Genomic DNA, 26,133 nt, shown 5'->3' on the forward strand with positions numbered 1-26,133 from the left:
GCGCGTGCCCGCCCCCTCGGGCCACGTGAGGGGCGAGTCACGCGATTTCCGGGAACCCGTCAGGAAGGGACATAAACAAACAAACCCGGGGCCGCATGGAGGGGCCGGGCCGGGGCGTGCGGGGCGGCGGCCCCCGCTGAGCGCGGTGAGTGGGGGCTCGGGGGGCACCGGAGGGGCCCGAGGGACGGGGAGACCGGGGGTTCGGGGGGTCCGGGGCGTTCGGCGGGAGGAGGCGGTGTGGCCGGGCAGGGGGCTCCGGGAAGCGAGAGAGGGAATAGAATGGAGAGAGGGCTGTGCCTGCCCGGGGCACTGGGACGGGGATGGTGCCGGCGGCCCCTCCGCCCCGCTCGCCCCGCGGGGGGTGTGGCCGCCGGGGGAGCAGCTGTGCGCGGGGGGTGTCCGGTCCCGGAGCGGAGAGATTTGCGGCCGGGGGGACGCGGTGGGAACGGGCTGCGGGGACGGAGCGCGGGCCGAGCGGGGGGTTGTCGGCGCTGTCCCCTCCAGCCTCCGCCCGGCAGGAACAGCCCGTGCCTTTACAAGGAAAGCGAGTCTCGCCCGCAGAGCAAAGCGCCGTCCTGCCAGGGGAGCACTGGGTGTGCTCGGCTGCCCGGGGAGGCAGAAGGGCTCGGCAGTCCCTGCGCTCTGCTGCCTTTCGGGCTTGCGACCTGTTTGAGTGTCCGAGCGGGTCGGGGGTGACCCGCGGAGTGCGGGCTCTCTGTGCCCGGGCGCGCCGGTGCCCGGCGGGCGGCTCCGCTCCGGAGCGAAGGCTGCGGGGCAGAGCGGGCGGAGAGGGGTCCCCGCTCTGCGAGTGCGGGGCAGGGCGGCGGGAGGGACCATCCCCGCTCCGGCGCGGCGTTTATGTAACGACAGCGCGGGGGGGACGGAGGTTTCGCTGGCGAGCGGGAGCCCCCCGAAGGGGCTTCCCCCGGGGTCGCCCCGGCCGCCCGCAGCCCTGGCGGGGGTCGCTGGGTGGGAGACGCTCCACATTGGACACGGGGGCCCCTCGTTGCCGTCCTTGCTCCGCAGGGTCCGGGGGCGGCCGGGGGAGCCCGCGGGGCCTCGGGGGGCGCGGGGGTCGCGGGGCCCCGGCGGGAGGGGGTTTGTTTACATGTCGCCTCACCCAAGCTTGAAAGGGCCGCTGGGCGGGTGAGCGGCGGGCGTGCCGGCCAATGGGGGCGCGCGCGGCGGGGGCGCGGGCCAATTAGCGGGCCCGGGGGGCGGGGCGGCGGCGGGCAGGGGTAGGGTGCGCCGGGCGCTGGGCGGCGGGGCGGCCATGTTGGCCGGAGGTGTGTTAGTGGGTCAGGGCCGGGCCGGGGGCGCGGGGGGGACGCGGGCACCGCCGGGGCTGTGGCTGCCGGGGGGCACCCGCGGCCCCGGCCCCTCGCGGCGCTTTGCCTCAAGGGGGTGTGTCCCGCCCGGGGGTCTGCACCGGCGCGGGGCGGTGCCCGCGCGCGGGGGTCCCGGTCCCCGCGCTGACGGGAGGACGGGGCGCGCTCCCGGCTCCCGCCCCGAGCGCACTCCCGCTGATTTGGGTTATAAAACATCGGTGGGTTCCACGGGCCGGCTCAGGAGCCGCCTGCGGGGCTCAGCGTGTCCCCTACACGGGTGTCCGACACCTCTGCGGGTTTGGATTAAGCTCACTGAGGCTCCGAGCGGGGGCAGCTCGGAGAAAGCCCCTCCTGTCACCGAGGAGTAAAAAATCTAAACTTTATTTCCCCTCCGTCCCGAGGGTCCCCAGCCTGGACGTTGTTCCCTGCCCTCGGCGTCGCTGCCGTGCCCTACCCTCATCCCTGTGAGCCCACGGCATTCTCAGGGCATTGGCTGCTGTGACTGAGACCATGTCACAGATAATTTCACTGTGTCACACTCAGTACAAGACACACGGTGCTTTTTCAGGCTTCTCTGTGCAACAGGCTGAACAGCTTCGAGCTCGCAGCTCTGCCTGCTGAAATGTGCAATTCTCGCTTAAAGTAGTCGTAATTTTGCTGTTGCTGCCACTCGAGAAGAAACTTGTTGAAATCATGCAGTACATAACCTGCAAAACAGAACCAGATTCCTGTATTATCTTTCAAACACTTCTAAATGTTTTAAAGATTGTGATTAAAATGCCTCTGGCCTAAGGTAGCTTAACCAAGGGCTTCTAAGCATCCATGTCGGGATGATTAGTTATGATTTTTTTTTAAATATGTGTTTTCATAGTAAAAATTACAGAGGGGCACACACAGGTGCTTTAGAAACCTGGTCGGTTTTTATTGTTGACAACTTACTTGAGAAGTGAGAATTTCTACGGAAAATAAGTCACAGAATCATGGAATGGTTTGGGTTGGAAGGGACCTTAAAGATCATCCAGTTCTACCCCCTAGTGTGGGCAGGGACACCTTCCACTAGACCAGGTTGCTCCAAGGCCCATCCAACCTGGACTTGAACACTTCCAGGGATGGGCAGCCGCAACTTCCCTGGGTGTGACTGTTTTAGCAGGAAAGATTTCCTGCAGAGGAGACATCTTTGGTGAGGGTACTTTTTTAGAGGTATGAAAATAATAACTCAGAGGCCTCATAGAGTGTCGGTAGCCAGAAGTTCACCTGAGCCAAGAAGGAATTGTCCTGTGTTTAATGGGAGTATTCTCTGATAAAAGCAATCTGCAGCAGAGGCATCAGGCCATTGAGCACCCTCCCTGTGTGTTTTTTAAATAATGAGAGAAGCAAACAGGTCTGTGAAGGACAAAGGTTTGAAGTCCCTTCAGCATTAGCAGGAATTAATTGGAACGAAGTGAAGCTTTTGTCCAACTAATAGACTGATAGTATGGGATAAATAAGGGAACCCACTCGTTTAGATTCCCATGGTCTGTATGTCCATGCTGTGTGATTTGGGAAGCTTAACTAAATGATGTTTTAACAAAAAACGTTGATAAGGAAATTTGGTGTTGGCATTGGCTTGAAACTCAAGGCAAAAGCTTTCTGAAAATCGTAAATTTAAGGTTTAGACTTTGCTATAATTCCCCTGACTGTATATTTTTTTCCTTCGTCATAAGAGTTGTGTTGCTTTTTGTTTTTTTCCTGGGAACTACAGAATTAATTTTTTAAGCCCCAAAAGGCTTTGCCCTGTTAGAAAAAAATACAGAAACAACATCCTCTTGGGAAATAGAATATTGCTGGAGATTGGAAGCTGAATTGTTGGTTAGTTTTGCTTTGGTTTCTCTTTGCTTTCAGCCCACTCTGCTTCAGGGGAAATCTGTGGCTCAAAAAAAAATTGAATGTTATTTTACTACTGATTCTCTTGTGCAAACAACTCTCCTAAGTCTGCAGTGTTATTTTAATAATGGTTTATGTTATTAATATTTTAACTATAACAAGTTTTTTTTTAATTAATTGAAGTGTGTTAATAGAATTCTCATAAGTTTAACATGCTGCACATCATACTCTTGCCACTAAAATAATAATAAAATCTCAGTCTTTGTTCCAGAATGTACAGAAAGCTACTTCTAGTAGGAATATATTAATCTGGGCATAGTTGTTATAAAATATGTAGATGCTTTATGTTTGTTGGTTTAAAAAATAACCCCTTTTCTTTATTCTGCCTCCTGCATAATGGTCGATATCAGTCCAGGCTGGGGTATCAACACAGCATGGGGATGCACAGATGGAGAGCAGCCCTGGGAGAAGGACTTGGGGGTGCTGGTGGGGGAGAGGCTGGAATGACCCATCCCAGAAACCCCCCATGTCCTGGGCTGATCCCACAGCATGGGCAGCAGGTGAGGGGGGGATTCTGCCCCTCTGTCCCACTCAGGTGAGACCTCCTGCAGAGCTGCCTCCAGCTCTGGGGACCCAGTGCAGGAAGGACATGGAGCTGCTGGACCAATTCCAGAGGAGGTACAAATATGATTAGAGGGATGGAGCAGCTCTGCTGTGAGGAAAGACTGAGAATTGGGATTGTTCAGCCTGGAAAAGAGAAGCTTCAGAGTGACCTAAATGTGGCCTTCCAGTACTTGAAGGGAGCCAACAAGAGAGATGGAGAGAGACTATTTACAAGGGCCTGGAGTGACAGGACAAGGGGGAATGGCTTCACACTGACAGAGGGAGTGTTAGATGGGATATTGGGAAGAAATTCTTCCCTCTGAGGGTGGTGAGGCCTACAGGAAATATGGAGAGAGACTATTTCCGAGGGCCTGGAGTGACAGGACGAGGGGGAATGGCTTCACACTGACAGAGAATAGGTTTAGATTGGATATTAGGGAAAAATTCTTCTCTGTGAGGGTGGTGAGGCCCTGGCACAGGTTGCCCAGAGAAGCTGTGGCTGCCCCATCCCTGGAAGTGTCCAAGGCCAGGTTGGACGGGACCTGGAGCAACCTGGTCTAGTGGAAGGTATCTCTTCCCATGGCAGGGGGTTGGAATGAGATGATCTTTAAGGTCCCTTCCCACCCAAACCATTCTATGTTTCCATCAGTTATTGGGATCTGCCTGTTTGCTGGCACAGCTGTGGAACATCCCTAAGCTGGGTAACAGCATTAGCGGGGGGGTACACGAGTGCTGTGTTCTTCTGGTGTCTCAGCAGCTCTGCTATGGGAGGCGTTACATGTGTGGAGACCAGGGCTTCTGTTTATTGGTATCACTTCCAGGTCTTGTAGTCTGTCTGCTGTGGGCAAGTAGTATTAGAAAAATAATACTGGAGGGGGAAGGCATGGTCAGCGACGGAGAGGGAACAAAGACAGTGAAGTAGCAGTTTCCCTCTCCTGAGGGGAAGAGCCTTAGCAGAAGTGAAAAAGCCTGCACATCTTTAGTTCTTTTAAATGGCAGTGCTTCATCAAACTCAGGGTCTGGGTGTCTTAAGCAGATGTTGTTTTCTGTCCAGGACAGAAAAACCAAAGGGCACAATGTTTTAGATGCTTGTGCTGGCATTTGAATACAAATCCATCACTGAGAAGATAGAGGGATTTGGCTGCTTTGGTGAACAGGTGAATGAGGCTTTGGTGGGTGGAAACACAAGAAGACCTTTTACAAAAGTGTCTTTGCTCACTGCTATGAAATAATAATAATAATAAAAAATTAAAATGTAGTGTCTTTGTGGTAGGGGAGAAAAGTAAAAGAATTTTTTTAAGTCTGGGTAATAATTGAAAAATCATGCAGAAAGGAAAAAAAAGAACATTACTCAGAAACAAAATTAGGAGAAATACAGAATTACAGAATCATTTGGGTTGGAAAAGACCTCCAAGATCAAGTCCAACCTTTTGACCGATCACCACGTTCTCAAACAGACCAGAGCACTGAGTGCCACATCCAGTCGTTCGTGGAACACCTCCAGGGATGGGGACTCCACCACCGCCCTGGGCAGCCTGAACATTCTGAACTTGAAGACTGCACTGAGCTGAGGATGTTCTGTAATAGAAAACAAACTGGCATAAACTCTGAAAGGAAAAACAGTTTTAAGAGAAGCATAGGAGAACTTCTTGCATCTCTAATTCTAGTACTTCATAAAATGCCCAGATACAGCAAACCCTGCATTGTACATAATGGTTCCTTTCAAACACATGGCGTGGTTTTCGTCCACTCGCTGAAATTCAGAGTTGGGCATTTGGAATGTTTCAGCCTGAGTTTTTAAGTTTGGTATTGAAAGGCTCTTGTGAGCTATTTTTTTATGTCTGCATCAAAACTGTGACTTTGACAAGCTGTGCTGTGTGATGCAGTCACCATCATGAAAGTGTAATTGTTCATGTAATGCACTTAGAGCAGGCATTTAGCTGCTGGGATAATGAGCACTGTGCAGCCAACAAACCAGCACAGCCACGCTCCATGTGCCTTTCCAATGGCACAAAATACACATCTGACGGAAATAGCAACTTCAGCTACAGCACAAATGATTCATGCAGGTGGCTGAGGAAGACTTTCAGAGGTGCCAAGATGAAGCTGCATTTTGGGATTTTCTTTTACAGGGCCTCCTTTGAAGGTGCTGTATTGTGGCAGGAGGGTGTTTTGCCGGCCCAGAGAAGTGTCACATGCACAGGAACTGCTGTGTGTCTCCTTAATGCTGCATGTTTGGAGTTTAGGTCCCGCTGTCTTCTGGGTTAAATGTGCTGCTGCATCAGTAATCCCACGTAATGCACCTCCCATCCCATTGTGTGAAGCTCAGTCTTCCAAGGCATCTTGGGACCACTGCTCTTCTTCAGAAAGTAAATATTAAATACGGAGGATTATTTTTAATTAGGATTTGTCCTTAGGTAATTAGTTACAAACTCTCTAGAACAGACTTTGGTTCCTTACTGATGACTGATGGGATTTAAACCAATGTACACATGCATGCCTGCATCAGTACCCCAGATTCTTAAGTGTTAGACAAACACAGCTGCTCCCAAGATCATGGAATCCCAGAATGGTTTGGATAGAGAGGGACCTTAAAGATCATCTCATTCCAACCCCCTGACGTGGACAGGGACACCTTCCAGTAGACCAGGTTTCTCCAAACCCTGTCCAACCTGGCCTTGAACACTTCCCAGGATGGGGCAGCCACAACTTCTCTGGGCAACCTGTGCCAGGGCCTCACCACCCTCACAGAGAAGAATTTCTTCCTCATATCCAATGTAACCCTACTCTCTGTCAGTGTGAAGCCATTCCCCCTTGTCCTGTCACTCCTAGCCCTTGTGAATAGTCCCTCTCCATGTGCCTTGTAGGCTCTTCTCAGGTGTGTCTTGCCCTTCCTCACACTGCAGTGAAGGCAGGAGCCTCCCCCAGGAGCAGGAGCACAGCTCTGCACTGATGTGTCTCAAGAGTCTGCAGACACAGAACCAACTCCGGACTGGCTCCTTAATCACCTTAATCTGATTTCCCTGCAGGCTGCTGCCAGAGGAGTGGCACCCTGCTGCCCGTGCCTCGGGCTGTGTATTCCACCTGTGGTTCAGTCCTGCCTGCAGTCTCACCTCTGTGTCTCTGCTTTGGGGAGGGCTGATGTAAGGCACTAATGGAAATTGTCCTGAAGTAGACATTCCTGCTATATTTATCTTCAGTAATTCTTAACGCTGCTGTTCTGCCTCAGCTCTTTTAGTTCATTCAAGGCTGCATTCATTATAGATAACACAACAGCTGGACTATTCTTTTGTAACTCAGTCTTGGGCTGAAAGTGCCAGGAATGATGAATTCTGTAAAAACAGGACTTTAACTGCAGCCTACAAATTACTTTCCTTAACAGCAAGTTCCAGTTCTACATCTGTGCTTCCATATGTGTTGTTGACTTCTACTATACATCTTTATTTACCAGTTCATGAAAAAATCCTGGTGGTTACGTGTGAGCACCAGGAGACTTTTAATGAAGATCTTGATTGTTCTGGGGAATTTGGAAGGCATTTGGAAGTAGGACTGCTTTGTTGGGAGCATGAAGCATGCCCAGATTGTGCAACTCCCTGAGGCAGAGTCTTTCTTTTTATGTCCTCACCATGTTTTCCCCCTCCATAGAGCTACCAACAAAAACCTTATGTTGTTGAATCCTGGAATAGATCCTGCTGGGATTCAAGTCACAATTAAATATTAATATTATAAAATATCAAGAATGAAAGATAAAGAGAATTACGGGAATAATCAGATTAGCTGATACACTGCTTTGACCTGGGAGGACACGCACTGTCATCCTTAAATGGTGCAATAAGTTTATCACTCCAGTCTGTGAGCTGGTTAAAGTATTTTGAAGGTTTAATGTTTATTTGAGGATTTGTAAATGATCCCGAAGCTGACACCTGGAAGCGTGGGTCAGTTGTTATTGAAATCAGTGTCAGTACAGAGGAAGTTTCACCTCCTCTTTGCTAGCTCTGTGTGGAATGGCTTGAGGTTTGTGTTTGAACAAAAACATGATAAAGAATAACCAGTGAAGAAGCAGCAAATGGTTCCTTTCTTTGCCTTTTATATCATGCAGTGGCAGAACTCTGACAGTCTCCATGTGAACGCAGGTGGTGGTGGTGGTGGTGGTCTGGTGGTGATGTCAGAGTATTAATCTGATGTTCTGGTGGAAAAGGCATCAATCTCTGCATGGAAAGAAAGTGCTTGGGTATAGATTTATGTGGAAGATTATATCCTTCTCACCTCTCTCTTTGTGTCTGCGAACATCATTTATTTGTTTTAAAGAACAGGCCTTTTCTCCTAGATCAGGTGAGGCTGAGAAGTGACTCAATCATCCCTGCCAGGTTACCAGTGACAGAAGGACCAGTTCTGCTGTGGTGTGGCCTTTACTGGGTGAAGGGAGATGGGGTTGTTAAGGCGAGTTTCCCTAGGAGACAAACTTCACTTTAAATGCCACTTAAGTAAAGAATTCCCTGGAGATTTTAGAAGAGAAAGAAACTTTTCTCAGGAGGAACTGGCTCTCATTCCCCACAGGACCCCATGAGGAGTGCCTCAGGCAATGGTGGGGTGGATACACTGAGAACTTGTGTGTTACTGGGCGTGTAACTGTTGTTTTTTATTTTCCAGCTGCTTTTTGCAAAACACGTTTTGATAAGTAAAGATTTCTTTGAATAATGTCTGTTTTCACCACAATCTGATGGACTATATGCTGAATATAGCAAAATAGCTGAGATACTATCTGAAAGTGGGAATAATCATGGGGATGCCATCATGTGCTGCTGGGAGGAGGGTTCTCAGTGTAGCTTTGCTGTAGGAGAATACTTATAGTTTACTATTTGTTTTTCAAAACAAGAAAATAAACATAGCCTGAGCAGATTGCTCCAAAGTCTGACTTAAGAGCAGTGCTGAGTGAGGTTTTTCCTTACATTGTTAAAAATGCAGGATTAAGCAGGATATGAGGCTCATCTGAAGTAGAGCAGGTCTATAGAAACTACTAAACTGGCAAAACTACTAGCAGATAAATTGGTCCAATTTCAATATGTGCCTTACTTGAAATAATAGAGAAGATATTTTATTGGACAGCTGTGAATGTGGCACAATTTTTAATTAGTTCTGTTGGGGAAGTCTGTCTCTTCCTCTCTGCTGTTGGATGGTGTGAGATGCTTGCTGTGATCCTCTACCACTAGATGTTGCTATGTGAGTGATTGATATAATCTTATCTGATGCTGGACGGATTCATCCCTGAAAAAAAGGAGGAGGTATTGCTGAAACAGTATTTCTGCCTATTCTGAAATTCTTATTTTGAGCCATTTGCCTGCGACATTTTTAGAATTTATTGGCTCTGTTATATTAGTCATAAAGATTATTTCTCTCTTGGGTGCCCAGCAGTGTGCTAGTTGTTATTTCCAATTTGGCAGGGTTTTCTCTTCAGGTGTCTATAGAGCTCGTGGTCTCAGCAGTGAGGAAAAAAGGCAATAAAATGTAGCTCGGCCGGAAAGGTTTCTGCAACAGCTGTGTTCTGCAGCATCAGTGGCTTTTCAGTCAGTGAAAGATGGCAGGGGGAATAAAATCCTTATGCATTCCAGCGTAAGGAAAAATCACTTTTCAGGGGAAATTCTTCCTTCACTTTGGCTGGTTTTTAACCTTTCACCTTTTTTGGTGGAGGATTACTCACTTTCTTGGGGGTTTGCTGTGTTTATTCTGCACAGAAGTCTACAAACAGAACAGCTCCATCAGAGTGAACTGAAGTTATCCTAAGGAAAAATTTCATTGCATGGATAGTGTAAACTCCCTGAGACTGAATTAAAGCTGGAAAGGAATCTACAAGTGAATAAAACAAGAAGTTTGGAATTGGATTTGGGGAATCTGGGCTTGGAAATGCCTCAGGTAAGTCTGTTAGGATTTTATTTGATTCTGTGAATAATTCTGCTTATGTATTAAAAACAAGAGAAAGTTTAAGAGCAAATTTGGCTGGCAATAGGAGGGAGAATTTGTAAGAGATCAAATGGTGTATATCTTTCAGAGTCCCAGTAGTATCTGTGTTGGAAGCTGTGGTGCTGCTCTTGGTGCTGTGTTTGTTCAGGATTCAGCCAGGTTGTCTCTTGACGAGGGCGGATGCCTGGAGAGCAGAACAGCCTTTTCTTGCTGCAGTGATTCACACATCAGCACACTGAATGACTTTCAGCAGCACAATGTTTCTCCCTTCCCAACCCTCAGGGTGAGAGTGTCTAGAAGAGAAATAGAGGTCTGGAATTAAATGTAGCAAAAGGCCGTGCTGGCCATTCCCTGCATGCCCAGTCATCCTGAATAATGTTTTTTTTTGCTACAAATTCCACTTGAGAGAGGGGTAACACTCTTGATTTAGTTGTCATAAATTTTGCTTCTGCTACAGTTTCGTATGGAAGCTTTATGAGTTCTAATGGTTCTAAATACAGTCAGCACTGCTTTAGTACAAAATTATTTGTATTAGTGGGAAGACCCTGCAAGCATGTGGTGCCTGCTGATTCTCACAGATCTTGCCAGTACTTGCCCTTGTCTTCTCCAAATGCCAGCGTATCCCAAAACTTGTCAAATGCGTGAGACTTTCAAACTCACAAGAAAGAATGAATGAGCAATGCTCTTGCAGCTCTGTAGTGAATAGAAACGTCCTTGGATTGAGGAGTTGTATGTAGTCAGCTGCTCTTAAAGCATTCTCTGGCTCTGGGAAATGACATGCTTATCTGTGTAGGTAAAAACCTTCCAGATGCAAGTAGAGCAAGAGTTCAGAGACTTGGAGGAAATGGTGATATACTCTTTCTGTTTTGTTGAGGATGATAACGTGCCTTTTTATAGCATGTTTCAAGTGTCTGTCCATTGTGTTGTAGCCCAGTGTGAGTGGAATGGACCCTCCTTTTGGGGACGCCTTTCGGAGCCATGTGTTTTCAGAGCAGACCCTGATGAGCACAGATCTCTTGGCAAGCAGTTCAGATCCAGACTTCATGTATGAACTGGTAGGTCACATTTCTGTGTGTGTACAGAATTTCCTCTCCTTGACTAATACCCCAAGTTCCTGTAGTAATAGAGGGTTATTTGTTCAAGAATGCTGGGAGATTATTCATTGTTGCTGGGTACTGGTTAGGGAAGAGCCCAACTGCTTGTCCAGCAAATGTGATGCTTCCTCAATAGGCATTTGAACAAGCTGGCCATCAGGACAGGCTCAAGTAGAGTTTGTGATGGTGCTTGAGACTCTTCCCTACAGTCTTTTTTTTGCAAGAGGAGCTATATAGAATCACAGAATGGTTTGGGTTGTAAAGAAGCTTAAAGATCATCCAGTTCCAACCCCCTGCCATGGGCAGGAACAGCTTCCACTAGACCAGGTTGCTCCAAGCCCTGTCCAACCTGGCCTTGGACACTTCCAGGGATGGGGCAGCCACAGCTTCTCTGGGCAACCTGTGCCAGGGTCTCACCACCCTCAGAGGGAAGAATTTCTCCCTGTTGTGTGCTCCTTCACCCAAGCTGTGAATGCAGGGGAAACAAAGTAAAAGTTGGCTTATGAGCTACTTATACAAGCATTCTCTTTTTGTTAACCCCTGCATCAAAGGAGAAATGTCACTTGTAGTCATTAATTGGTCATGTTAGAATGAGGTTTTTCCAGGAACTGGTAAACTTGAGCATGTTCTGTTAAGCACATAGCAAAGATTGACCTAGATTAATAGAGACTTAGCTTGCCTGTGTGATGCCTTTCATATTTCAAAAATGTGGATATTGATACTAGTTTAGTTACCGATGACCAGATGAATTTGCAATAGCAGAAAAAGAATCCAGTGTCATTGGAAGAGCAATCTTTTCAGAAGGATCCATTGCTGAAGCACAGAAGCTGTACTTCATTCTGAACCTCAGAAGAAGCTTTTAGTTGAAAGTTGAGGTATCTTCGTATGTTCCCTCTCTCTCACACTTCACTGGAATGGAGCTCTCCATATTAGATGAAGTAGAGGACAGAGATGATTGATATTTGTTGTGTATTAATTTTTAACTTGTCTTCTTATGCACAGGATAGAGAAATGGACTATCAGCAAAGCTCCAGGGACAACTTGCTTTCCATGGAGGACTGCAAAGACCTTGAAAACTTGGAGTCTTTTACGGACATCCTGGACAAAGAAGCTGCTTTCACCTCCAAGTGGGAGCAGTGGGATACCTACTGTGAAGACTTAACTAAGTACACTAAATTAACCAGCTGTGACATCTGGGGAACAAAAGAGGTGGATTACCTGGGCCTTGATGACTTTTCAAGCCCATACCAAGATGAAGAAGTGATAAGCAAAACACCGACGCTGGCTCAGCTTAACAGTGAGGACTCCCAACCTGTCTCGGATTCACTCTATTACCCTGATTTGCTCTTCAGTGTAAAACAAAACCCTTTAAATTCTTTGTTACCTGGCAAAAAAATTGCAACCAGAGCAGCAGCCCCGGTCTGTTCCTCCAAGAACGTTCAGGCTGAGGCGCCGCTGTCGGACTGTGCTCAGAGGGTCAGCAAACCTGCGACCCAGCCTGCTGCCAGTACACAGATCATGGTGAAGACCAACGTGTACAATAATGAAAAGGTGAACATTCATGGGGAATGTAAAGACTATGTTAAAAAGGCAAAAGTAAAGATCAATCCTTTGCCACAGAGCAGACCAGTGCTGAGCCAGGCACATGCTGACGCAGCGAAGGAAAACACCTGCTACTGTGGTGCTGTAGCAAAGAGACAGGAAAGAAAAGGACTCGAATCCCCACATGGCCACAGCACACCTCCTGTTTTGCCTTTTAAAGAGACTCAAGAGCTGCTCCTCAGCCCACCCCAGGAGACCCCAGGGCTTATCGTGGGGGAGAGCAGCCTTTCTGCCAGCACCTCCGTGTCGGATTCTTCACAGAAGAAGGAAGAGCACAACTACTCTCTTTTTGTAACAGACAGTTTGGGTGAACAGTCAGCCAAGGGAGACCCTGAGGAAGATGAGGAGGATGAGGACGATATTGAAGATGAGGACCATGATGAAGGATTTGGCAGTGAGCACGAGCTGTCTGAAAACGATGATGAGGAAGAAGATTATGAGGATGATAAAGACGACGACATCAGCGATACCTTCTCAGAACCAGGTACCAGCAATGTTGGGCTGTGTTAACGTGGAGGTGAATGGATTTGTCTGCCGAGTGGGAAGGAATGCTGTTGAACTCCTGATAGATCAGTGTTGCTCACCTGTAACTTAAGTTGTGAACTTCCATCCCAGATTTTCTAAGTGCTTTGCAAAATGCAGTTAATTCAAGATCTCTGTTGCCCTGTTTGGTGAAAAACTACATCAACCATGGTCATGAAACAAAAGTAATAATAGAGAATACAGGAAGCCCAGCTGTAGCTTGAGGTTAGAGCAACTCCAACAAGTGTTTTCTTCTTTTTTTGTGGCTTGGTGTGTGCAGAGCTTTCTTGCACTTCTTGTTGCTTCGAATTTATCCAGAGTTCTATTTCTCAGTATGAAATCATATCCTGAGTGATTCCATAATTACTTAAGTCCTGCTGTAGGTACAGTTTTCAACAGAATCCAAAGAATAGCTGCCACTGAAACTAATAGAACCATTTCTTGGTGGTTTTCAGCAGTAACACTTAGTGGGTCTTCAGAGGACACTGAATTTCCCTGTTCTGCATGTAGAAATGGAGCCCTAACAGCAGAAGTAAGAACTAACCTTCACGTAGAAGGTAACAAAGGGGTAACGTTGTATAAAAATAAAATCAGAAGGGAAAGAGACAGGATTGTAACCAAGGATTAATTTCATTGCAGGAAGTGTTATAGCATTCACCTTTTATAAAAACTTCATAGTAGAGTATAAGAATTAAGGTATTTAGACATTTGGAAATATGTAACTGTGGGGTGGGGGGGAAGCAGCTGAAATTTTTCCCTTTCAAGAACAGCTTCTGTAAAACTTGTCAGTGTTTGTCATCATGAATTCTCAGATGGAATTATTTTCCAATTAGATTTCCTAAGTTGGCATTAAACTTGGTAAGCATTATGCCCTTTATGTTACTTTAACATGCACAGAACACATTTTTATTAGCATTTTAAAACCTCTTTCTCCTTTCTGAGGTGAACTCCCTCTGCTTTCTGCATTTAAACGTGGGGGGCTTTGCCATTACTTAGTATATTTTGCCTAATAGAAGTACTGTAAATGGTTGCTTCTCCCATCAAGTAGTCAAGAGATTCCAGAAATGGGAAATGCAGCAACTTATTCAGTTGTCAGTAGCACTGGAGAAGAAATAGCAGAAAGGGAAAAGTGCTTGTGAAGGAACAGAGATTGTTTTAAGGAGCTGCATTGCATCACCTTTGTGCACCTGCACCATCAGCTGAGGGAAAAACACTCCTAAATGATTTGGCAGAAGTCACTGTGACCAAGTGGTTAAGAGGAGGGGTTTTCTGGTTTTGTTTTGGTAGGGCTATTTTTGCTTTTAATCTGGTAAAATGAGGAAGTCATGTCTATACTGTTCTCTGTTCACTTAACCTTGGTAGATTTAAACCTGAAGCCACAGTAAGGGATGTGAACAAAGATTTTTAGGAGGGGCTTTCAGAAGAAAGAACCTTTCAGATTTCATAGAAGCCTGCCCTCATATATGATCTTTGCTAAGAGGAGGAATCAAGGAAGAGGAATAAATACAGCACAGAAAATCTAAACAAGTTTGTGTGTTACAGCCCAGGTTAAGACACTGTGCACTGGATTATTTTATGTAACTTTAAAATTATAGCAGGTCAGTGTGCGAGTTGCAAGGCAGGATGTATTAAGTCAATCTAATTTCAGTTGCTAACTTAATTATAGTTCAAATAAGCAAACAGGAAGTCTTGATTTTAACCTTGTTGTACATTTGTACACATCAGCTCTTACAGAGATTTGTTTTCATTGGTTGGATTAGTTCTGTGGGATTCTGAAGATGGGCTTAAATTCATACATTTCTATCTAATGAGTTGCATAGCTAGGCATGTTTTTTCAAGGGGAAAGTCAATGGTCTTTTTGGGAGTATTTTGATACTCATGTCAAACAGCATTTGGGTACAATGGAAGTACAGGTACAAATATTTATGGTATTTGAAACTATATTTATTGTAAATTTGTCAACAATTTTGGCTATACAACAAAAATGTTTATAAAATTATAAAGCGCGTTCCATTGTTTGATTTGACTTTAAAATCCTGCATTTTAATAAACTAGAGAATCAAAGTAAATGAGTTGATGAAATGATTAGAAACAGAACTTCAGAATGGATTTCATCCTTCTGCATACTTGGGGTTATGAAGTGAGAGTCAGACCAAATCAAGAAAGTTTGTTTTTCCTCTTTCAACTGGTTTTTCAAGTGCAAACAGACTAATTGAATGGACTGTTTTAAAAGGAAGAAAGTGTTCTTTGTGCTGCTGTTAGAAGATGAAGCAGAGCTGAAGCATATGGGGTCAAGGCTTGCTGAGCCTGCAGTCCATGCAGTGGCTTTTCCTTAAGCTCCATCAGAGCATGTGATGCTTTGAAATGCTCCTGTTTTTAAGTAAATGTAAACTATTATGTAGCATTTTAGTACAAAAGGCAATGCAGTGGTTTGGGGTTTTTTTAACCTTAGTATAGGTTATCTTTATTTTCTAAAGCATATCTGGGGTTTTAAAACCTGTGGTTTGTGTTTATAGTTATGGTAAAATGTTTCTGTGATGTTGGACTGCATTACAGTTTCCACATCCTTCATGAAAAGTTCATCATATCTAGCACAGCGTAATTTAACACTAAAATATGATACAGAGGATCATTTCATCCCATTAAAGAGGAGAGGAAGAGACTGATCTGTGTCCAGATCCCTTCAGTTTAGATGGTCTTTTTGTCACTGTCTTGATAACAGAGCCTACTTATTCCAGTCTGATAGGGCTCAGTGGTTTGATTTATTCCCCAGAGGTGTTCAGACTCAAGGAAGAGCGGGATTTGGATTCGATGATCCTAGTGGGTCCCTTCCAACTCAGAGTATTCTGTGATGGAATCATTTTGTTTTATTGTCTTTTGCTAATCCATCTTTATTATCTACTTCTCTTTCCATGCGTTTTGTAAAATGTGGAGGTGAGCTAGGATTGTATTCCTGCAAATTCATGGAGAAAATTGTAAGGACGGAAGAATACTGTCTAGTAGCTGCTGTCTGTGGAATTGTGAGGGACAAGAGCTTAGGGGGTCAGAGAACATAAAGGGGCTTTCAGTGCATAAATATTTTGTGTCTTTTCAACTAATGAAGCACCATCAATGGCTCAGTGTCTATCCCTGGATTTTAGGCAAGTACTTGATGCTGAAAACCAAGTCTGTTATGTAATGTAAAACAGGCCTCATCTGTGGTTTTGCTCTTAACTTGAATACTCAGGCCATTGCTAGAGGGCTACAAACAAGTTCTGTCACCAGTATATAAACAACCCAATGCTTCCTTTTAGGGTATGAAAATGATTCAGTGGAGGAGTTAAAAGAAATGACTGCAATATCCTCTCGGAAAAGAGGCAAGCGAAGATACTTCTGGGAGTACAGCGAGCAGCTGACACCGTCACAGCAGGAGAGGATGCTGAGGCCATCCGAGTGGAATCGGGACACCTTGCCCAGCAACATGTACCAGAAGAATGGTCTCCATCATGGTAAGGAGAGAGTCCCAGTCACAAGTGTCTGTCTTTCGTTCTGACACCTTCAGTAGCCAAATTCCCATACTTGCAAGTGCAGAGAAAGTGGTGTTTTGGCCCTGAAAATCAGTTGTTTAAACACTGTAAGTCTGTTGCTCAGTTAGCAGGGTTCTGCAGTGTCCAAGGAAGGCACAGTGAACGCACAGTAGGGACTTTCAGTGTGGTTTCTTCCAGAGGAGAGTGGATGAATTGAGAATTGTAACTTCCAAAGGCTCTCAGTGGAAACCCCAAGAGTTCAAAGTTTTCTCAGTGATACTGTAAACATTGGATGGGTGGTTTGACTGATATTTGCTCCTTGTAGCTGTTGGTTTCGGTCCTGCCTGTGTTGGCAGGAAGCTGGAAGGGATCCGGGATGGATGCTGAGTTCAGGATAACTGTGGTATGAACTGAGGACAAGCAATAAGGCACAACTGTCTCTTTTTTCTCCTCCATACTTATTTCTCCCCCCATGTGAATGCAGCACACTGAAGCAGTTACTCTTCTGGGAATAAACTATTTCCTTAAAATGCCCTCTTAGAAACTTAAACCAATTGCTCTAATAACTCTGATTTATTCCCAATGAGCAATTACTGCACCACAAACATGACTAACATCACCACTGTTAGGGGTATTTTTGTTTTCTTGTCACAGGACCTCTTTTAGGCTGCTCTGTTTGATTTGGTCTTTGAAGGAGAAAGTGAAACCAGCTTCCCTGTTGTAAGGTTAATATTCCCCTTACAGTTGAAAATTACTGTCTTTAACATGACAATTGACCTTCTCTTAAACCAAAAGGTTTTTTTGTTACTGTTAATTGTAGATTTATTCAGAGAAGAAAACATGTTTTCCTCTAAATCTTTTTCGTTTTTAAACGCTTATTTATCTTGTAGTGAAATATCAGTACCTAAAGTCCCAGCCTCTGCTCCTTCTCATGATGGAGCTCTGAACAGCCTCATCTAGTGGAAGGTGTCCCTGCCTATGGCAGGGGTTGGAACGAGATGAGCTTCAAGGTCCCTTCCAACCCAAACCATTCTGTGATTCTAAGATTCTGTACTTGTTATTAAACAACAAATAACCAAACATGCCTTGAGGACTCGATCCCACCAAACATGTGAAGCAAGTGACCTTTCAGTCAGGTGTTTGTGCAAGGGATTGGTGAGACCAAACCCTGTTTAACATCCAAAAGCTACAAATATAACATATGCAGGGTTGTTTTGGTTTTATATGCAGATATACCCCAAGGTCAATAAGCATCCACCTCAGATAAATCATGTTAAAATACCACCTCTGAAATAAATATTTCTGGAGCAGGTTTTGTAATTTTATTAATATTTTCATGCAAGTATCTCTAGCAACCAGCATTTTTAATAGAAATCTAGAAAAGACACATAGCAGTGGCAGAGAATCTTAAGGAATAAAGATTTTGTCTTGAATATGTGTATTTCCTCAGGAAAACCAGGCCTTAAATAGCTTCAAACACACACAAAAGGGGTTAACTGGCCTTCATGTGGATCATTTATGCTCAGCATCACTCAAGATCGTTTCAGGCCTCATCATTCTTTCTTAATACAGAACTTTAGCAATAAGATTATTTAGGAATTTAATCAAATTGAGTGTGCAAGAGGATATATTGACTGAACACATGAGTTAACAAGTTTACTGCTGGAGCAGAACAACAGGGTTTGAACTTGTGACATACATTTTTCAGTACAGTTGTGTGTATATTGTCTGTCACACCCAGTAGCCTGGCCAGCAGTATTTGCTCTTATCTGATCTGGATAGAATATGAATTGTACAAAGCAGTTTGTCTGGAAATGCTCTTTCTATTGTGAAAGGCCACAGGGATCACATGATTCCAGCCCATTCTCTTGTAATGAACAAAGGAACTTCAAATGCACCCAAAAAAATGACGTATTTAGGAATTTTCTCACAGGTCTGTGTGCCTATTGTGTCAGTTCCCAACCTGTTTTTCTGCATATTTGAAACAGGAAAATATGCAGCAAAGAAGTCACGGAGGACTGATGTAGAAGACCTGACTCCTAACCCCAGGAAACTCCTACAGATTGGTAACGAACTGAGGAAGCTCAATAAGGTGATCAGTGACCTGACACCAGTCAGTGAACTTCCCTTAACTGCCAGACCCAGGTCAAGGAAAGAAAAGAACAAGTTGGCTTCCAGGTATGTGTTAGCTGAAGCTGCAGGGATGAGAAGATTTGGGATTGCTACAGTCTCATGATTAAAGTCTAAGTGATTTTTGCCTGAAGAAATGCTGCTTCATGTGGTAGCTCCTGCAATGGGCTAATTACCAGTTTATCAAAAACCAGGGCAGCTAGCACTTTGGAGCTGTAGTTTGCCTGTTCCCTAGATAAGGATGTATTTCCACTGGAAGTTGGCTTCCTTAGCTGCAGGGCAAATGACTGATACAGTGATAAAATCCACAAGTGTCAAATGTAATCAAATGCAGGTAGCAGAGTGTTTTCAGTGAAGGGGAGCAAGGATTTTGTACATGACAGCTCTGGGTGTTTTGGTTAATAAGTTAGTGTGGCAAACAAACAGATCTTAGTATTCTGGAATTTTTGGAAGTGTTCTAATTCTTCCCCTCTTCTTACTATAGGGCTTGTAGACTAAAAAAGAAAGCCCAGTATGAAGCCAATAAAGTAAAACTCTGGGGTCTCAACACGGAATATGGTAAATACAACTCTTCACATCTTAATTTTTCTTTTGTTTGGACGAGTGTGTGTTTTGCACCGTGATGTAACTCGGGTCATAGAGAAAACAGAGTTGGTACAAACCCAACAATTCTGTTGGTACAAAACCAGTCCATTCCATAAAGTGTGTGTAAATTTGGTTACCTGCAGTGTTGAGCTACTTTACAAATATAAATTATGTAAATGCATGTAGCGTAAATATTTTTGAAAATATTTGTAATATTTGATATAAACTATTACATTTTAATTTTACAGTAAGTTTCATGTGACACTTTTGACACAGATAGCTGTGTGTGGATAACTCTGAATTTCTTTTGCTCCAAGAGGAATATGCTGTAAATCTAATCCAGGTTTTTTTCTTTGCAGATAATTTACTGTTTGTCATCAATTCCATTAAACAAGAAATAGTTAATCGGGTGCAGGTACCTAAAGATGACAGAGGAGTCAACATGGAACAGAAGTTGAACATACTTATTAAAGACACTCTTGGTAAGCAGTAAAACTTCATTGTTTGTCTGTATGTGAAGAGACATCACATGATACTTTGGACTGGAAGAAACCTTAAAGCCCATCTTGTTCCACCCCCTGGAACAAGGACACCTTCCACTATCCCAGGTTGCTCCAAGCCCCATCCAACCTGGCCTTGGACACTTCCAGGGATGGGGCAGCCACAGCTTCTCTGGGCAACCTGTGCCAGGGCCTCACCACTCACACTTCAGTGGGAAGCCATTCCCCCTTGTCCTGTCACTCCAGGCCCTTGTAAATAGTTTCTCTCCATCTTTATTGTTGACTCCCTTTGAGAACTGGAAGGCTGCAATTTGGCCATCCCAAAGTCTTCTCTTTTCCCAGCTGAACAATCCCAGTTCTCTCAGCCTTTCCTCACAGCAGAGGTTCTCCATCCCTTGGTGGCCTCCTCTGGATTCACTTTGAGCGCAAACAATTTCTGAAATAGAGAAAAGAAAGAAAGAACCCTTTCCTGGTTTCGGTTGTCCGTACCTTTAGCTGATCACTGACCAAAGCATTCATTGGCTTTGTGTCACTTGTAGGGACATCCCAGTCCGTGCCATGAGCAGTAACCTGACAGCACATTCTCTTACCCTCCCCTTTAGGACTCCCTGTAGCTGGACAGACATCAGAATTTGTGAATCAAGTCTTGGAGAAGACGGCGGAAGGAGACCCCACCGGAGGCCTCGTAGGGCTGCGAATACCAATGTCAAAAGTTTAAGACGAGACTTGAGCTGTTCACGGGTCAGATTCCGCCTGTGCTGTTGAGTTCTTCGTTGTAAATCCCGTTCTGGTCTGCATGTCAGCTTAGCATTCTGTAAACACTCACCATTAGGTTCCATTGTTTGGAAATAACAATGTAGTAAAACAAATCAAAGCGTGATATAAAATGCTTCATAGCATTTTTGGACCATAAACCAGATAGTTTCAAAGCTGCTTTAAGCTTCAATACAGAAATGAGAGTTCTTTTTCAAGTGATCTAGGACCAGAATATATCACTTTTGTTTTAGAAGCAAAAACATGGTTTTGCTAGTGAAATTTTTTAGCATGTGCCAGACATTGTGACAGGCTTATGGTCCAAGTAAAATAAGAGGAAGCGTTTTTTTGGTAAAACTGTCAATTTAGAGAGTTTTTTGTTCCTTTTTTTTTTTTTTAATAATTGGGTTTTCTTTTCTTGTTCTTAAAAACCAATAAGCTTTCTTTGCAACCATTAACTTGTACATAGCACACCTGGCATTAGAGCTAGTGTGCCATATAAGACTTTAATTTTCTGAGCTTAATATAGTATTTAAATGTCTGTGCAAGCAAGAGAAAAAAAAAGTATATTCTTTGTGCCTTGTATTTTGGGGGGAGAGCTATCAGTATAAGCTGGTAAAGTTTTGTATGAAGAAAACCCTGAGGGGCAAAACCAAGCTGTATAGATGGTAAGATTTTAGGTTTTAATGTATTTGTTCCAGCTCTTAAAATTTTTGAATGTATATAGGAATATGTTGAAAATGTAGATATATGCCACAGAGTCTATGTATTGTATAAAAGATGGCTCTAGAAAACTCAATTTCGGTACTTTGGCCGGAAGAAAACAAATACTTGCACATTAATGCGATTGTTTATTTTTGTACCAAAGACAAATGCAACTGATATGGCGAACTGCCAGTCTAAGTAAAGTTTTGCACAGCTTATATGATACTGTACTGAATGTAAAAACAAAAGAAAAAAAAAGAAAAAAAATTAAAGGTCAGGGTTAGGGATCTTACTGAACTGTGAATTTTTTTGTTTGGGTCCAATTATCTACAGAAGGAGCATTCATACATAACAATATTATTTTGCTGTTCTTGTAGTTCGCTTCCATGGTAGATAAGTTGGTGGCCGTCTTGGAGTCTTTAAATCTTTTTTCTCTGCACTTACTGTAGGAGATTTTAATATATTTGGATTTTAGTAAGCTATTGGTAAAATAGTTTTCAACTTTGAGAATTTAAAAAAAAAAAGTATTTAGCTTGTTGTAGTATACTTCCACCAAACAACCAAAATAAAATTATTTTTATTGTAACTTGTATATATGTAAAAAGAAAAAAAGAGCTACAAATATCTAATTCCTTAGTTGCCACTTTTCCAGTTGATGTATTATTATGCATGTGATGTTTCCAAGGATCAACACAGGCTTCAAACAAAACAAAAAAAAAAATTTATAGACTTTTATATTTTTGTACAGGTATTTCGAAACTAGCTTCTTCAGACTTATATGTGACTTATTCTTGTTAATTCAGTAGTTTCTATGATTGAGGAATATTAACACACAGTTCTTATTTGCTATTCTGCTAATAAGAGTTGGCTTTGTAGTCAGTGTTAACGTACAGATTAAAAGCTTTAGCCTTTGATGAGAAAGTCCTTTATCTCAAGGCAAGATCATTCTCTGGTTTCATGGACCCCCCCCTTTTCCTCCCTGTTCTTTCTCTCCCTATTTAAAAATGACAAAACACTGTTTACTGAAAATAGAAATACCAAATATTTTCAAATGTAGCTGCTGAAAAAAATGCAAAAGTCCATGAAGGCTTTCTCCCCACTCCCTTTGGGGAATTTCTCCACTTCATTTCTAGTTTGTCTAAGTTTGTTTGTACTGTGATTGCTTTTTGTTTATAAGTAGATTATTTTTATATCCAAGCTTGTACTATAAAAAAAAAAGCCTGAATTGGTAACAGTGCAGTAAGAGTGGCCGATGGAGGTGGTGGCCCTGCCACACTCGTGTGCACACAGCTTACTTTGTACCTAAATATTTTGGAAGACTCAAAAGGGAGGAGGAGGCCAAAATACCACTACTGAGCTGTACAGAAAGTCTTTCCTACAAGAGACTGAACAAATACCCAGGGCAATTTAGGCAAAACTTTGTAAATCCACTTAAGACTTGCAAAATCTGAGTGGAATGTGGGTGTTTTCCTTTGAGGTGTTTGTGTTGTTGTTTGGGTGAGGTGAGAGTTGGCTGCTGCTTTACACAGTGGGTCTGGTGTATTCCTATTGTAGTTGTTGCAGTTATTCTGGAGCTGCAAATGGCCCATAAAAACCCCGACAGAGAATGTCTCCTGAAGTTCAGGCCGTGTCTGTACCAGGGCTGGCACACTGTTGTTCCTTTCCGATGGACTGCTCGGATCCCAGAGCTCCTTGTGCTCCATCCAAACCCTGCAGACAAGGCAGCATTTCTAAACATTAACAGAGAGCAGTTTGCAATCAGGTAAAAACTTCCGTGACAAATTAAACTGACAAGGTATTAAAAAGCCCCTTTTTACTGCTCAGAAATGCTGGGCAAACACAACTTTATAGCTTTTTATTTTTGTCTGAAAACCAGACGATGATTTTGGTCTCGCATTTCAAAGTAGACTTTGAATCTTTCGTGAGTTCCATACCCTCGCATTTCAGTGTTTCCTATGTATTATTTTAAGTTAAAGCTTTGAAATAGTTGAGCTTTTTAATGTTGACACTTTATTTTGTAACTATTTATATGTATGTATATCTTAGAAAAGCACTTTGTTTAAAAAAAGAAAAGAGGAAAAAAAAAAAAAGAAACTGCGTTTTATATGATTCCTGCCACTTGCTGCTAACTCTGGGCTGGTCAGAATGCTGCAGCGATACTTGAGATAAATAAAACCTGGCAGTAAAATGTAGAGTAAAGATAAGACCTTTTGCTGGTTTAACTTTATCATAAAGGTGACATAGGCAAGCTGTGCAGCTTTACATTTTAACCAGGGGACTCTGTGGCATTTAAACCGTCTAGAAATGGTTGTACTTTAATGCCAGTAACAATCTGCTTCCTCTAGTGTCATTAAAATATATACATTTAGTGTATACTTATCACAAACAAAAATCTTATAAGGGTATAAAAACCAACAAATGTACATGTTCTGTTTTTTGGCAATTGTGGCATGCGTTTTTTGGGTGATCTTTAGAGAAGACCATTTTCTAAAGATTTTCAGTGTTCATACATGGTATGTGGATCTTAACGAAGTCCTGGGTTTTTTTGTTTGTTTTTGAGTGTAGGCATTGTGAATATTCACTTTTAATCCTATATCCAAAAACAATGATATATTTTTTGATTTAATACAAACAAAAAGCTCTTCCTTTTTCTGATACACTGGATTCTCTAGGATTTGTTTCCATATTAAAAGCATGCTGTCATAACTGCTCTTGTCGAGATCTCGTCAGTCTGAACGTAGGTGCCACACTTGGAATCGATGGGCTGCTTGTTCTGCTGTACCATGTATGACCCTCGTCCTTCCCCACTTCCTTCATGACAGATGATGATGTGGCTTTATATTGTGCCTTACTTGTACATCTAGAACTAAATGTTTTTCATTCCCTCTGAACTCGTCAAACCCTCTGAAATGGAATCAGAACTGAAGAGAGCGCGGATAGGTCTGATTTCAGTTTCTCTCACTAGTCCTTTTGTATTTATATGGAAGACCAGTTTTTGAATGGCCTTGCAAAATGTGGGGGTGCTCACGAAGGGTGTTTTTTAGCCCGAAACCCCTTTTGCTAACGCTTCCTTTTCTGGTTTATTGAACACATTTACTGATACTTGGTGAGTACTTTTCTTTTTCGGATGAGAGAGACTTACTACTAAAGCTATGTTTACGTGTGGATGGGCTGGATTTTCTTATCATACCAGTTGAAATCATTGTGATTTAATAAAGTTGCATTGCTGTAAAGCTGATGTGAGAGTCAGGCTCAGCTGTGTTCAGTTCCTAATTCTTTATCGATTGACTTTTTTCCATACTAAGAGGGCCAGGGAAAAGTTTGGTTTTTTAGAAAACAAACAAACAAAACACCAACCTAAAATGGATGAAAGGTCTTTTAACTAACTTAAAAGCAACCAGACACTTCTGAAACACAGTGGTGTCAGTTTTAATTTTATTTTTAAAAGACCCCCCGTATTTATCTGATATTTGCCTTCATTAATAAAACAGTTAGCTTATTCATGAACTATAATGACTGGATGTGCTTTTCTTTTCCATAAACCATTTAAACATAGCTATTTTTTTAAAAGCTCTAAAAAGCTTTATCAGGAGAATTTCCAAGGGTTGTGTACAAGTTGCCTTCAGCAGAAATAGCAAATGCAATTCTGTTCCTCAAACGTGCTTGCTCGTCTTCCTGAAATTCTGTTGAGGCACAACCCGTTTATGGACCGTGAATGTCAGGATCTGTATTTGGCCTTGAGACCTGAGTTTCAAGAGTACATCTAATCATGATTTTATTTTCTTTTTAAGTTGGAGGCTTCAGTTGGAATCACCTAGTGAAGTGTGCTGCTAGATGTGGTCTTGGCTTATTGACACAGCCTTGCACACAGCTGAGGTTTATTTTGTTTACCCCAGGGAACGTGTGAAGTACATTTCAAACAGTTACTCAGTGACTGATCCTTCTTGTAACTGTATTAAGGGCATTAGTATGTTGAGAAAACACCACTTTTGAATATCTCCCAGTGTAAATTGGGATTCTTAAATGTCATTAATGAAAGATGGCACTTTTTAGGTTGTATCTTCTTTGCAGCATACAAAAATGTCTCTATCTTTCTACTATTTACATTTCACAATATGCCATGTTTTTCCCCCCAATGCTTTTAGAAGTTGTGTGTGTGCATTCTGAATTATAACCCTCAGCCTCTTAGACATTCATGGACTTCCACGGGAGCAAATACTGACTCTGCATTTACTGTCTTTCTAAGGAGCTGTGGAGCCAGAGGTATTTTAAGCCACACTTTTTCTTCCCCCTTTCATCCCCCCCTCAAAAAAGGAAATACAACTCCAACCTTTTAGATAACATCTTTATTCAGAGTTTTTCTGGAGTTAAAAATATTTGTTGTCTTTGTAAGTCAAATTTGAGTGACTTAACTAGCTCCTACAGGGAAAACTTCAGTATTGGATTTGGTATTGGCAAAAGCACGTTCCACCCTATCAAAATCTGATTGGGAAAGAGAATCTAGTAGTAAAACTTAATTTTATTAATCTTTCTCATAATGATCAATATTCATACATTCTGATTGGAATAGTGTATTCTCCAAGAATATTATGTCCAAGGAAAACTTATTGCTCAGTATTTGTGGTTGGGTGAACTCTTAAGGCTGATGGCACATGCAGATGCAAAAAAAAAAAAAGGCATTTTAAATGAAACATGGCATCCTGTTCCACCTATGCTTGGGGTCATGATTGTAATGCTGTCCTTGATATTCTATAATCAACTTCCAACTGGAGCTCAGAAAAACTTACTAAAAGTCTTGTCTCTGTTAGAAAATAAATTTACCTTGTTCAAAGCATGATCTGTTAAGAGTTGCAATGTTTAATGTTGGTTAATAGTTGTGCAGTTTTATTTTTTTGAAAAGAGGCACAATTAAACTATTGACTTTGTTTACTCTGTCACCCTTGATCCCTAGCACTTCTATTCAGATACAAATTCATCAATGTAT

General features: G+C 43.1%; 1 protein-coding gene across 3 annotated transcripts; it reads left to right on the plus strand.

The window, feature by feature from the left end:
* Positions 1 to 49: 49 nt before the first annotated feature.
* On the plus strand, positions 50 to 25,824 carry CREBRF (CREB3 regulatory factor). Of its 3 annotated transcripts, none has more exons than XM_017822894.1 (10): positions 50 to 145; positions 9,527 to 9,704; positions 10,682 to 10,807; positions 11,849 to 12,932; positions 13,426 to 13,527; positions 16,264 to 16,458; positions 18,465 to 18,654; positions 19,091 to 19,164; positions 19,551 to 19,673; positions 20,294 to 25,824. In XM_017822894.1, exons 2-10 carry the CDS (start codon positions 9,696 to 9,698, stop codon positions 20,407 to 20,409), a joined length of 2,019 nt encoding a protein of 672 aa, XP_017678383.1. In that variant the 5' UTR covers positions 50 to 145; positions 9,527 to 9,695; the 3' UTR covers positions 20,410 to 25,824. The 3 variants fall into 3 exon arrangements, with proteins under 3 accessions (XP_017678383.1, XP_017678384.1, XP_017678385.1); XM_017822895.1 differs by having other exon boundaries at positions 13,429 to 13,527; XM_017822896.1 differs by lacking the exon at positions 13,426 to 13,527.
* The last annotated feature ends 309 nt before the right edge of the window (positions 25,825 to 26,133 follow it).

Source organism: Lepidothrix coronata, unplaced genomic scaffold (assembly GCF_001604755.1).
Source record: "Lepidothrix coronata isolate B3197 unplaced genomic scaffold, Lepidothrix_coronata-1.0 Scaffold100, whole genome shotgun sequence".
In the NCBI taxonomy this organism is placed as follows: Eukaryota; Metazoa; Chordata; class Aves; order Passeriformes; family Pipridae; genus Lepidothrix; species Lepidothrix coronata.

Coding starts and splice junctions, on each gene's coding strand:
- CREBRF (XM_017822894.1), top strand. Junction 12,933..13,425: donor CGATACCTTCTCAGAACCAG/GTACCAGCAATG, acceptor GGTGGTTTTCAG/CAGTAACACTTAGTGGGTCT. Junction 19,674..20,293: donor ACTTATTAAAGACACTCTTG/GTAAGCAGTAAA, acceptor CCTCCCCTTTAG/GACTCCCTGTAGCTGGACAG.